The 13,430-nt window shown below is 36.0% G+C and overlaps 1 protein-coding gene across 1 annotated transcript in view; it reads left to right on the top strand.

Moving 5' to 3' along the window:
- Positions 1–11,964, top strand: part of LOC124163345 (GTP-binding protein GEM) — a 70,862-nt gene extending 58,898 nt beyond the window's left edge. The window contains exons 2-4 of the mRNA XM_046540189.1: positions 1,793–1,875; positions 2,816–3,005; positions 5,597–11,964. Coding sequence (XP_046396145.1) covers positions 1,793–1,875; positions 2,816–3,005; positions 5,597–5,874 — 551 coding nt within the window. The 3' untranslated portion in view covers positions 5,875–11,964. The remainder of the gene's footprint in view (positions 1–1,792; positions 1,876–2,815; positions 3,006–5,596) is intronic.
- The last annotated feature ends 1,466 nt before the right edge of the window (positions 11,965–13,430 follow it).

Genomic DNA, 13,430 nt, shown 5'->3' with positions numbered 1-13,430 from the left:
ATTTGTAGAGTTTGGTTGCGTATAAGTTGAGAAAAAGGTATCTATACAGTAGACATGATATAGAAGATTGCAAATGGCAAGCACTAGGTTACAGATCTACAGCACTTATGTCAGCATGGTAAGTGTTAACAAGGGATTTTTTTTACTTCCCGCGAGGAACTTTCCCGTGTGCTATAAGAGTCTGTCTCTCCGTTCCGAACGCCCTCTGAACATCTTCTTCTGGCACGCTGTCCAGGAATAGTTCGCCTCGATTGATTGAGGCGACGATATGCATTCTGCGGCCCCAGTGCGGAGAAAATTAATGCTCCCGCGTGCGATGCTTTGGTTCACGATAGGACGACTGGGCTACTTCTGTGTTTGAAGCTCTTGTCTCGTAGTTCACCCGATATTAGATTCCAACGTACGATCCCATGCGCCTATTTTTAAGCTCTCGGCGCCGATGGTCCTGGAACCCCATGTCTCGTCAGCCAGCAAAATATCTCCCGGCTCAAACTTTCGAATGTGATGCCTTTAACAAGTTATTCTCTGACCTTGTGTACTTTATATCGTATGAAACCACAGATAAAATTCCGTAATAGCGAATTTCTGGGGACCTTCGTTTAATTTTGTTATAACCGGGTTTTCGTTATATCCATAATAAAGGATTTTGTCACTTGCATCACAGGATTGCCGGCTAATATTCCCTAAATCGTCTTTATTTACCTAACAGATCCGTAACTATTAACCATCGTACCACCCTTTACATCGAACGTCAGTAAAGAGAAAGAGGACACTACTAATTCTGAAATTCCAGAGAAAATAGAAGTATAGTAATCATACATCTGATGTTACAATGCAAGTTTGTAACTTCACCAATTTGGTAAACAATACTTATGAGTTTCATGTCCAGTGGTGTAGCATATACCTCCCAAACCAATTAATTTTAGCAGAATAATATTAAAATGTATTATTAGCAGATTAACAGGTTACATTACATTAATTAGTATTAATTAGCAGAATAATATTAGTAAAATGTATTTTATATCATAGTATGTTTAGCAACACAGCTTCCCCACTATACATCAATTGCGTAATTTTAAATGGCAAAATAACATAAAATGTGATTTCTAAAGATTAAAATGTTCACATTTTCCACAGGGGGATGTTCCACCTCCTAGTTTGCACCTAGTACCTACTTCAGAGTGTGTTCTTTTGTTTGCTATAAGAGTAGTCGTTCACTCACTATACAATTGTATCCCACTTTTTGTAGCACCCTCAAAATATATATATAGAAACGCAACAGTTGCATACTTTTTATGTAATTGTTGTTTTATTAAAATCATTGTAGATGGAATGGAAATATTTTGGCAATCAGAAAATTGAAATAGTGATACTTGAATATTTATCAAATATGATGCACGTAATTCTTATGTGGGACTAACTACATCTTTAAAAATCTCTTGTAGACATTTATGGTTACCGTATTTCTCCGAATAAAGTCCCCCTCTGAATATAGCCCCCCCCCCTAATTTTCAGACTTGAGTTTCAGGAAAAAATTTAAAAAATGGGTTTGAATATAATCCCCCCTTTACTTTTACAATGGGCATTTTTGGAAAAAAGGGGGGACTATATTCAGACAAATACGGTATTTGCTATTTCAGTCATTCCATCATTTTTTCCTGAGGCATCCAATGATAATTAATAAAACAAAAATATCATGATGACCTCGCATCAGATTTTAGCAATTTTTATGCGTACTAATAATCTTTTATATGTCCATACTATAGCGGTTTTTAATTTGTAATTGTTTCAGATGAGCCCGCTGAACAGTCCGTATCTATAATGCTGAATGGTGAGGAGTCAGAGCTATGGTTCATCAATATAAATAATTCCAAGGTATGAAGGCTCTTAGCATTAAAAAATCTACAATTGAACTAATTTGAACATATCTACCAGGAAAATCTACCTATTTTAATATTATCTTTCCTCTCCTTTGAAACACATTATTGTTAAAAAAAACCACATGGCCCTCAATTATTCATTTCATTATTTTCCAAGGCCTTGAAACATTTGGGGCCGTAATGGATATGAAGGTTTAGCTCTTAAAACACCTCCTCAGATATTTTTGAAAGATATATTTTTAGGTTTATGCCTTCTGAATGAACACCTCAAAATGATTTTTGCCTACAGTCTTGTCCATTTCTGGTATTAAAAAAATGCCATAAAGTGTATAGCAAACATTTGCTGAGCTAATTTACTGGAAGTTTTCGTGAGGCTCATCGATGTTTCATTTACTTTTTTTTACATCATGTAGAAGAAAATAAAAATGTGTATATAATAGTTACTGACTGAAAATTAATACCAAAAATGCCATTAATGGGAGAAGAAAATCATGGGACTAATTTTTTTCAAATTTTTTAATATTGCCAAAAAATTCTCTAATGAAATAAAAAATTTATAAAAACTATCATGAGATTAACGAATTTGTAACAGCAACTGATGAAAACTTCTTTAGTTGACCTCCAAGTTGCCATCGCAATGATCATGATTGCATTCCCATGTTCAGTGTGTACTATGAAAAAATTTGCCCATTGTGAACCTCTGCGTTAATACCATCTTTGTTCCTTTGAACATACTTTCATTTTCCAGGTTTGCTTCACCATTAATGTATGTAGCTCATTTTGCAAGAGAGTTCTTCTCTCTATATTTTGAACTTTTTAGTGCACCATATGTCATTACAATCATTTGTGTGTGCTGCACAAATCATAGTTATGTTAAAATTGTGATTTTTTCAATTGAGATATATTTTAACAAATGTATGTTTCTATTACTATAGACAGAAATAGACCCCACGGATCCTCCGGATGCATTTGTTGTGATGTACTCAGTGATTGATAAGGCCAGCTTCCAAAGGGCAGAAGATGAACTTGAGCGACTACAAGACTGGGATCTTCTACGCTCACGCCCTGCCATCCTAGTGGGAAACAAAGTAGACCTAGTGCGGAGTAGAGCTGTTTCAACTCAAGGTAAACAACAAAAAAGTTCATTAAATGAGTAAGTATAAGAGTGCCATGCAAAATATCATAATTTCATGCAAAGATTACCCGACTGTTTTACAGTGAAAACCAGTCCTCAAGATAATCTCTATGACACAAATATTTTAATATTCCTAACGATCCTCTAAAATTTTTAATCGTTATAGAAAATATTCTGTCCTTTTCCATTTAGAAGTCTTTGTTTGAGAAACAAAGTGAAAAGAATACATTGATATAAAATTATTTTAGAATAACAAAGATTTCAGAAAAGAATCTCAGGATAATGCCAGCACTTTTACAAAATTTGTGAATTAATCTATGAGCCGTGTTCATTGTTTCAAGAGCTGAGGATTGCAGTTAAATGGTTTACACTGTTGATTGCATCAATTAAGTCGAAGGTACAAGGTATTAGAAGTGTGAGCAAAAGCATTAGCTTTGATTCATTCATATTACAATTTTTGTACAATTGTATAAAATTATATAATAAAAAAAACCTGACAGCCTTTGTGGGTACCAGTTAAAAGAAGCTGAGACTTAAAGGCTTCAGCATTATTCAATCATAATATAAGTCAAGTATGCACCTTCAGCCTAAATATTAACACTGCAGTGCAAACATTCAACTACAAACTATAGATCTTGAAAAATTCAAATGCTTTTCCCTTGAAGGATTAACCATAGCTACCGACCACCTATTCATCACAGACATGGATGGCTTCATGATTTAAGTGTTTCCATGCAGACTTATGCAAGGCCCTCTCATCAATTATTCTATCAATTATTTGTAGCCAATGATACCAATATTACCATGCACGGAAAGGTGGGCCAAAAAGTGGCTTTTTCTTCCTGTGCACGAAGGTTGTGTGCTCTTATCAGGGTCTCAGATTCGATTTTTTTCAAAATCGGAGTATGTATATTAACGACTGCCACCCGAGACCTAAAGTTCGAAATTTTGCAAAAATTCAGGCTGATTTTGGAGAAAAAACCTATCGAGAATAAAACAATGCAACTAAGCACATTTTGTAAATAATATAATAATGACCATAACATTCAGCATTGTGTATGTGGTGTTGAAAGTTTATCTAAGGAATTCTATTGTTTTTCAATGATTGATAATGGTTGTTTAGGCAACCCGCACACCACTCAAATTGTCTGGCTGCATGTGATAACACTTCAGATTTTGACTTTTAAAAGCCGAATTAACATGAAATTACCTCCTTGTTACCCCAGTTGTGAGACCAGTCACTTTTTCTCAGTAAATTTACCAACATTAAGCATAAGCTTATCTCCAAAATATTAGATTTCTCCAAGGATGAGGCCAAATCTGTGCTAGCTGTATTTCATTTAAACCCACTGAAAACAACGACTGTTTCTTTAATAATTATAGAGCCATATGACATATTTGTACTGTGGGTACTTCTTTTTCCAAATTATTTGTATTTGATAAACAGGGCATCGTCACAGAGTAGATATATACAGAGGGGACATTAGGTGGCTGTACCATAGGTTTCTCTGTAATGAAAAATGCACACGGCGGCCATATTGAAAATAAGTAAAATTATGCGGTAAATTCAAACCAAATAGTGCTAACGACTTACCATCCACCGAAAAAAAGAGGGTTTAAAAATCAAAGTAGCCTAATTATTTCTTTACTAATAAAGGTAGAGCAAGGAACGCCAAATCGCACGCACAAATCTGGCATTATGTAAATAACTGAGTCTTGTTTTCTAAATCCGACCGACAACATCGAATCACCCATTCCTTGGACCTGCGCCAACACCACAAGTTCTTATTAAACTTTTTCAACAATTTCATTTCGAATGCAAAATAATACTCGAATATAAGTTTAGTTTCTTCGATCAGCAATGTAACTCAGAAAAAATATGAAATTACTTACCTCACAGGGTCTTTAGGGAAACTGAAGAAACTGAACTTTGCTTCCGTCATGCCCGCATTGTTTTTGCAGTTAATGGCTGAACACCAAGCAAAACCTTTTCTTCTCGTCTTATTTTCCACTTCCTTCATTTTCCACGTTTCTTTAAAACACTAGCACACTACGTGAAAGCATTGAAGAGTGGAGGAATTAAAAAAAATTTGTGCGACAACACTCCACGCCAAGCGCAAATGATAGCAACGAAAGCAACCAAATAGCAACTCAAGCCAAGTTTCCTTATTTAGAACATGGTGAAATGCGCAATGAGCTGATTACCGCCTTCAGCCGTTTTGTCCTCTCTGTATATCCCTACTCTGTGGCATTGTTAACAAAGATCTACTCTTTATACCTTAAGAATTTCAAGATGATAGCATAACCACAGCATGAAACAATCTCAAAGTTTGCTATGAGAAAATGGCTTAGTGGTGTAACTGGCTAACGCACCTGATTGGGAGATCCAGTTTCAAATCCTGGCTAAATAAAGCATTTTTCAAGGCAAACTTTATCCTTTGTGTATTTATGATAGCATAAGTAAATGAGTATAATAAGAACCCAAAAAACTAATAGTCAAGAGGGAGGCATGTGTCTGCCCAATCGTGAGTGTCTCTAATTTATTTTTCTATGTCTCTAAAACATTTTTGATCATTCACAGATGGAAAATGCCTTGCCTGCACGTATCGTGCCAAGTTCATTGAAATTTCCGTTGGGATCAATCACAATGTGGACGAGTTACTAGTTGGAATCCTGAGCCAGATACGCCTCAAGAATGAGCAGTTCAAGAACAAGGGCGCAGGGGACGGCGGAGGGTCGCACTGGTACAAGAGCAGGGGTGTGGTCAGGGCAAGTATGAAAGCACGGCAAGTTTTCACTTGGCTCTTCGGCAAGGAGGACTCGAAATTCAAAAACTGTGAAAACCTCCACGTACTCTAATGAAAAGAGTGAGTAAGTGATGGCGGTGCCCATTGTCGAAGTGGCCACTAAAAATCATGTATGAATATAGAGAAATTAGAAATCAGACAACACATAAGATTCGTGATATGTAAAGTTTGTGAATCTTGACTCCTTTGGGTCTTAAGCTGTTCTTCCCTTGCAAATCATATCACGCCAATTACATGCCAAATGATGGAATATATTCTCCTTGAATGGAATGTATATTTTTTTTATAAAAGTAACTTCCCCAGCAACATATATTGTTGTTTTGACTAGGTAGCTTTTCAGTGCAATGGATAACGGTGAGTGAATTTTATACGACAGTATCACAGACAATATGTATTAAGCACTGATCTTATTTTTGATCAGTCATACATGGGACACAAGGATTTTAGCTATATGTATTTCATTTTGGAAATATACTGACAGCCATTACATTTTTATTTTTGCAGATAACAATTCTGCAGCAACAGTGACATTCGAATAGACCAGACTTCTAATGCCCAAGTAACTTATATCAAGGCCATAATGAGTTAGGGGGAAGTTCAAGGGGTCCAAACCCCCTTCAGTGTTTCAGACAATCTTAGGTTTACCCCATCTAAATGAGACTCCCCAAAATGCTTTCCCCCTCACGAATTAACCTTTGGAAAATTATTTCTGACTGTGGCCTTGACTTATATTGCTACATATTGATTTTCATTTGTGAAAATATAATGAGACAGTGGACACCAATATACCCATGGCACAGACTGAGTCAGTGCCCATGGCTTTCTTTTTAAATAAAAGAATGGGTACCTATTTTAATTTAACCACATACGAATTCTACCTGCTCTCTTTACACCCAATTATATTCTGCCAATAGGAAAATGCATAGCTTGCAGAGCATCATGTTGTGACATGATGCAGCTTAGAGAGGAGGGTAGTTTTTCTTACTTGATGCCCATTTACAAGCATGAGTATTCCAATAGGTGCACATATCAGGGATGTTGAAAGAATGTCACTTTAAGTTTTGACCCACACTTTTAATTCAGCTAAAATGTGCTAAACCTGGAGGAAAAGTGTGTGCAAATGAAAGTCCTACATGCATATGATATGATTTTGGTGTTGATACGATAATTCAACTACAGTAGACCCTTGCTTTACAATGTTAATCCATTCCAGAAAATCCGCCATATAGTGAATTCAATTGTTTGTTTTATCTGCAAGGATTAAAGAGCATCAGTGCATGTAAATACAGTTACATATATTATAAATGTGTTTCCATAGCAACTATGGTGTATACATGCACATAATTGATGACACATTTTGTGAATGGATTCAAAATCGCCAAAATTTGAAATTTTAGAAAGCATGTACCGAATCAGGTCAGATTGTATGCTGAATCCATCTTAACGCAGGGGTCTACTGTATTAATTTTTTACAATAATTTAGCCTCGGCCATACTTATAAATCACCAAGAATAGTTCTATCTTAAGATTTATTCAAAGTTAAATAATATCAGCACTGTCTGCACAGTTTTGTAGCAATATCTTAAAGGGATTTCAGTTCAATCATGAAAGGACTAGGAAATTCTGTTTTCTTCCAATGTCAATAATACAAATAATATTTACTTTAAATGATATATATGTAATATGATTTATTATCATCGCTTGGCATGTAAATATTGAGGACAATACTGAAATATTGTAGTTTTTTAGACGGAATGATTTCATGAGAAAACTCATGTACTGAAGTGTAGAAAAACATAATGTAGTCTTGGTCTTGTGAAGTTATGGCGCTACCTACTGAAGAAATGATAAAAAAACTTAAAGCACACTTAAAGAGGCACTTATTTATTAAACATATGAGCCTAATAAAGTGATTCAGTTATTGCTGAGCTGAGAAATTTGGGGATCAATGTTAGAAAGTGCGCTTGTTAAGTAAATGGTTCTTTAAGAAATATAAATACTTACAAGTGAATCCAAGTAACTATGAGAAGCTTTTTATTTTGTGCCATGCTATTAGAGAATTTGTGGTACCTGATGGAATCTATCCTAAGGTGATTGACTGCTCAAATGATTTTCATGTAAATTTTTCCATTGTATGAATTTCATTTTCATCAAATACACATTAAATGTGGACAGCGAGTAATAATCAGCCAAACGACCCTCAAATGAAATAAATAAAGGGCATCTTTTAATTGATAGCTCTAACATTGAATAAAACAGATGAACATATGTCCCTGGCAACTGAGTACTATAATTTGCAACCTTCATTTTATCTACATAAGTTTACCAGAGGGGAAAAAATGTGATTGAAAATTGCAAATATATTTCTTAACAGTTTAGCTCAAACACCAATTTTCACCAAACTAGCTTTTATTGAAATGTTATGGGTTTATAATTCAGAGATGTTGAAAGTAAAATGTGTCTGGTAGTTAGGATATCAAAGTGCCTTTTTTGAGTATTTTTGTATTATACATTCATCTTAGTTAGTCATCATTCATTGATCCCACAGTTTCAACCAATGTGGTGATTTTTCAATGATCCAGGGAATTTTGGCATCATTTTAATTGCCATTTGCCTCTCAGTAACTGAGCCATCTTTAAGTAACAGTCACTTGTGAGTTCCAAAGGGTAATAAAAAGGAATTTAAGATGTGCTTCATACCAGATAAAGCCACATGCTTTTGAATTACATTTACAAGATATTACTTAATGAGAAAGACCAAAATTAATGCAGGTAATTCAATCCTTCCCTCTTTTTTAAAATAATGACCTGAAATTCAGAAACATGATCAATGAGGAGCAAGAAAACTGCTTATAACAATATTTATGCTTGGCTGGTCCTTTGGTTCTCTAGCCTATATAAATGTTTGAGTGCCATGGAAACTTTGGGGAATATGGGAATACAAATAGTATGTCACTTTACTAGCACAAATGCATTTTGCATTTGGTTTACTATTAGCAAAATGTCAAACAAAGTTGGCAAAATGTTTCCTTTTCATGCTCACTGCATCATGACCCACTGGTGGGTCACATCGTACTTCCTCCCTGAGTGACGGCAAATTTACTGTAGAGAAACTCGCTTATAACATTCAAGTATGAAATCGATACCTCCACTGCAAAAATGCTCAACAATCGCCCATCGAATTAAATCCGCTCATCTAGTAGCCCAACAATACAAATCCGTTCAGCTGGTAGTAGCCAGAGCATAATCGATCAGTTCTGAAGCATGGAGAATTGGAGGTGAGCAGTTATGCTCCGGCTGCTGCCAGCTGAGCAGGTTCATATTGTTGGTCTGCTAGATGAGCAGATTTCATTCGGTGGGTGATTGTAAAGCGTTTCTGCTGTGGAGGTGTCAAAGTATAATTCCGCCTATAGCAAGGTGAGTTCCCGGTCCCTTGGACTTTCTTATGATCACTAATCTTAACTTCCCCACATATAACGAGTTCAGATGATGCGGAATCTTCCCTGTTATGAACTATTCTTTGGACCCTTGGGGAATTATTTCCCCTTTTATAAAGAAATACAGCCATCTTCGCCACTTAACCATTCCAAGCCTATCATCAGCTGCTCTCACCTGTGGCCTTCACCTCATAGTTCTACTGTTTATCTTAAGAATTCTCCCTTTTACAGCAGTTTTTTTGGAAAGGGTGGGACCAGTGGCATAACTGAGCGAGGGATAGGGGATGAGGGGATAGATCCACTCCCCCCAAAGCCTTTGAGAAATTTAAAAATATTTCAAACTATTATCTGATCATTCATTAATATCATGGCAGTAATTCATTTGAGTCATTGAGATGATTAATTTATTTTTAATTTCCCGGAATCCCGGTTTCCTGTGGGGGGGGGGGGGGTCGCCTCCCCATGCCCCTTGCATCCTCTCCCGAAGTATATTCCTAGTTAAGCCACTGGGTGGGATGATCGTTAATTGTTAAGCATCTGTTAGGTAAATAAAGATGATTTACGGAATATTAGCTGGCAATCCTGGGATGCATAGGGCAAAATCCTTTATCATGGATATAATGAAATGCCATTAATAACAAAATAGAACGATGGTCCTATGACATTCTTTATAAGCGAGTTTCACTGTATTATCTTTCATTTTGTGGCTGCTGCTATTTCACAAAATGAGAAGTTAATAGGGGTAAAACTTGGTGAGTCCATACTATGCACTGTTACCTCTGTGTTGTGCGTCTGGAAGTAATGAGTGACTCACTGAAGGGTCATGCTGCCCAGGACAAAACTCATAAACCACAAGGGAGAATCGTGACCCACCCACATTCTCACCAAACTGAATGCCACCATGCTAAATGGCCAACCATACGCAACTTAGACCACCACTTACGATCGGATACAACCCGTCAGCATGATATTTCGAGCAAAACTCACGCGTTCAGTGCGTTGCAGGACTTCATATTCCTTGGCATGAGCTCAGAATGGAGTATATAAACAGAGGTTAAAAAATATGGGATTGGTGTCAGGACCATTCTGCACACTGTGACCCTCCCATGGGTCACATCGCACCGAATGAAGTGCACGCAATGACCCAACGGTGGGTCTCATCACAGCATGAATCAGGGAAAGGAAATTCAACTTTGCAGAAAATTTCAAATTTGGATAACTTGAATACAGAAAATAAAAATAACAGATCATATACATTTTATAGTCAAATTTTATGCAGTTGACAGCATTGAAAGGCCCATATCTTTTCCATTATTTGCACAATATCTTACTTTTCGAGTAATAACTGATGAGCTTCCCAAAACTTCCAACTGAAGAGGTTTCAGAAAATGATTTATGTTACAGCCTAATTCTGTCCATTGAACTATGATAATGAGCGGAATTCCTCTACCCGGCAGCCTTTCCAGCAAATTGGATACTGAGACTGAGATCTGATTTCTCATAGATTAAGGTATTGACAAATGCGAATAACAGGGAATGGTCCCTAGATACTCATTCATAATAGCTGACCTTTGACGATAGTCTCAATGAGGAATGATGTCCACAAAATTCATTCTTTTTCCTTTCTTTAATGCAAAAGTGAATGGCTGTTGAGCAGGGATTTTTTTGAAGTAGTGAATTACTTTTCCATCCATCTTCTAAGCTAATGAGTTAATCTGCAATTCATTGTCAAAGTCAAAGAAAGAAAGACCCCATTGCACTTTCTCATTTCTGATTTTTTGGACCAGCCTCTCCCCACCATTGAAACGTTTTCAACCTCCATCCATTGCATTAGGGCTTTTTTGTGTCCCTGAAAATCTTTCCTTTCATTATCAGAAAAATCACGCAGTGAAATGCTATAAAGATAAATAAATAGTATCAAAAATGAAAGTTTGCCATGGGTGACTCATATTCTTTATATGTATTACTTATCTCCTATTTACATTTGTCAGCTATAAAAGAGATCTGCTGGTCAAAGCAGTAAATTTTTGAACACATTAAAAATTTTCGGTCCCAAGAGTATGAAAAGAAATTTTTATGATTTATCACAATAATGCAATTAAACAAGCTTATCTCTCAATATATATTTAATAAAAAGTTAATAATCATGTATGAGAAGAACAATAAGTAAAGTGTAAAATGGTTAAGATAGATTTTGTTGTATAATTTACCTATGTGTAATGTTTCTTTTGGTGTGATATAAGAAACATTGATGCCATTATGGTCGAATTTAATGTGACCAATAACTTGTAGAAATGAGAAGTTTTAGTATATGAGATATATACATATATTAATATATATACATACATTTATGAAATATTTTATCTGCATTCAGAATAAAAATTTTATGGAACTGGCATTGATTGAACACTTGTTATTCAGCACTAAGTGTGTAATAATTTATATAATTCTATCCCTTAAATATGATATCAACACCATGAAAAGCCTAAATAGATATCTAATGAAATTTTGTAAAATACTGTCTCTGTTCTGTTGAATTCACTAGCATAAGTTTTCCAATGAGAATAGAGAAATGACCTCAGTTCTCATTGAATAAATCAGGTTATTATATATCACTCTAAGTTGATGAAATATATAAGGTATGTGTGGACTTCTGAATGTTATTTTAATATGTACATGTAAATAAAATGTCAATGATTTCATAAATATTTGTGTTTTTACTTAAGGTTACTAGATGTCAATAGCAATGCTAAAAAAATCTAGGTGAGTATTCTACCTCATTGGCCCCTAGAAACAATAGGTAGTAGTAAAAATAATGGTTTTGTAACAGTGAGAATATATAATCTCTTTAATCATTTTACCAACAGTGACATATATTTTTCTTAAGTATTGAACCAGCCCGTATTAGATTCTATCCTCAGTCCCATGAAATCTAAGTCATTCCCTATGACTTGGAAAAGTTTAAATTTATCGTTAAATGAGGTAGATTAGTCTCTCTTGCTGCTCAAGAATATCTGTTGAGTTGGAAGTGAGTGCACTTGGGAAGATGGGCACTGGTATGTACACCATCTGGTTATTCGGAAGTCTACTCACAGCCACAGTCTCTAGTACCCAGGACACTCAACACTGCACAGGACATTTAGGGAAAATGCCATTTTTGCAGCTCTCTAGGAAGCATAAAATGGGTTATTAATCTTATTCATAGGTATAATTAATGTTTAAATGATGAAATATGGAATCAGTCAAACCACCCTTGGAATACAATGCGATTCAGTTAGGATCAGCATATGCTGCATACATATTGTAACTTACCCCCACCCCCAGTCTTTCCGCTGAACGATGGCTTCAGTTTGTAGAATAAGATAAAGCATGCTGCTGTAGCCATCACGTACTGTCATCAGTGATTTATTTGTATAGAATAAACAAGGTTTCCTTTTTTGGATGATGTTGGAAGCCAAATGTACTAGGAGGATGCTTCTTAACCCTTTCGCGCCGGACCTTCGTTGAGGGAAATTCTTCCTCAATACGAGTCTCTTGAAAGCTTTCTTTACTCCACAGTACGAAGCTTTTTCGCATCGACTGAAGGCTGTGGTTCCCTCCCTAACCATTTTTGGACCCAACTCAGCGGGGCGCCAATCCCTTTCCTTGGCCTCTGTCCTATACCCTAGAAGGATTAAAAGCCCCTTCCTAGCACGAGTCCGCGGTCAACTGGCTAAAATATAAATGCAACATATATGCAAATATTTGTTGCTCGCATCGATTTTTTTTACATTCAAAATGAATTTCGTGTTTTTTTCTGAGCGTGCAGAAATTTAAACAAAGTTCTAAAATTGATATAGACAGTTTTAGTATATTTACAAGTAGATCTATAACTCCGTTGATATTAACGTTAGAATTTTGTTTGAAATTTCGATGTGGTCAGCAAAAAAAAGGAGAATTCATTTATATATAGCATTGGATTTCAAAAGTAAGCAACAAATATTTTTTTGGAAAACACTGCAAATAACAGTAGTTGACCGAGTGGAGAGGATAGGAAAGGGTCTAACTGAGCGGCCGAAGAAGGGACTGGGCTCGCGCTAAGGTGGATCTCGAAGGGCGACCGCAACCGTGGGTCTATTGTGTCCGCCACGGTCACTTTTTTTGATCTATGCCGCACAGGCATTCATTGGTTA

The sequence above is a fragment of the Ischnura elegans genome, chromosome 8 (assembly GCF_921293095.1).
Source record: "Ischnura elegans chromosome 8, ioIscEleg1.1, whole genome shotgun sequence".
Lineage (NCBI taxonomy): Eukaryota > Metazoa > Arthropoda > Insecta > Odonata > Coenagrionidae > Ischnura > Ischnura elegans.
This window is presented reverse-complemented; position numbering and strand designations above follow the sequence as displayed.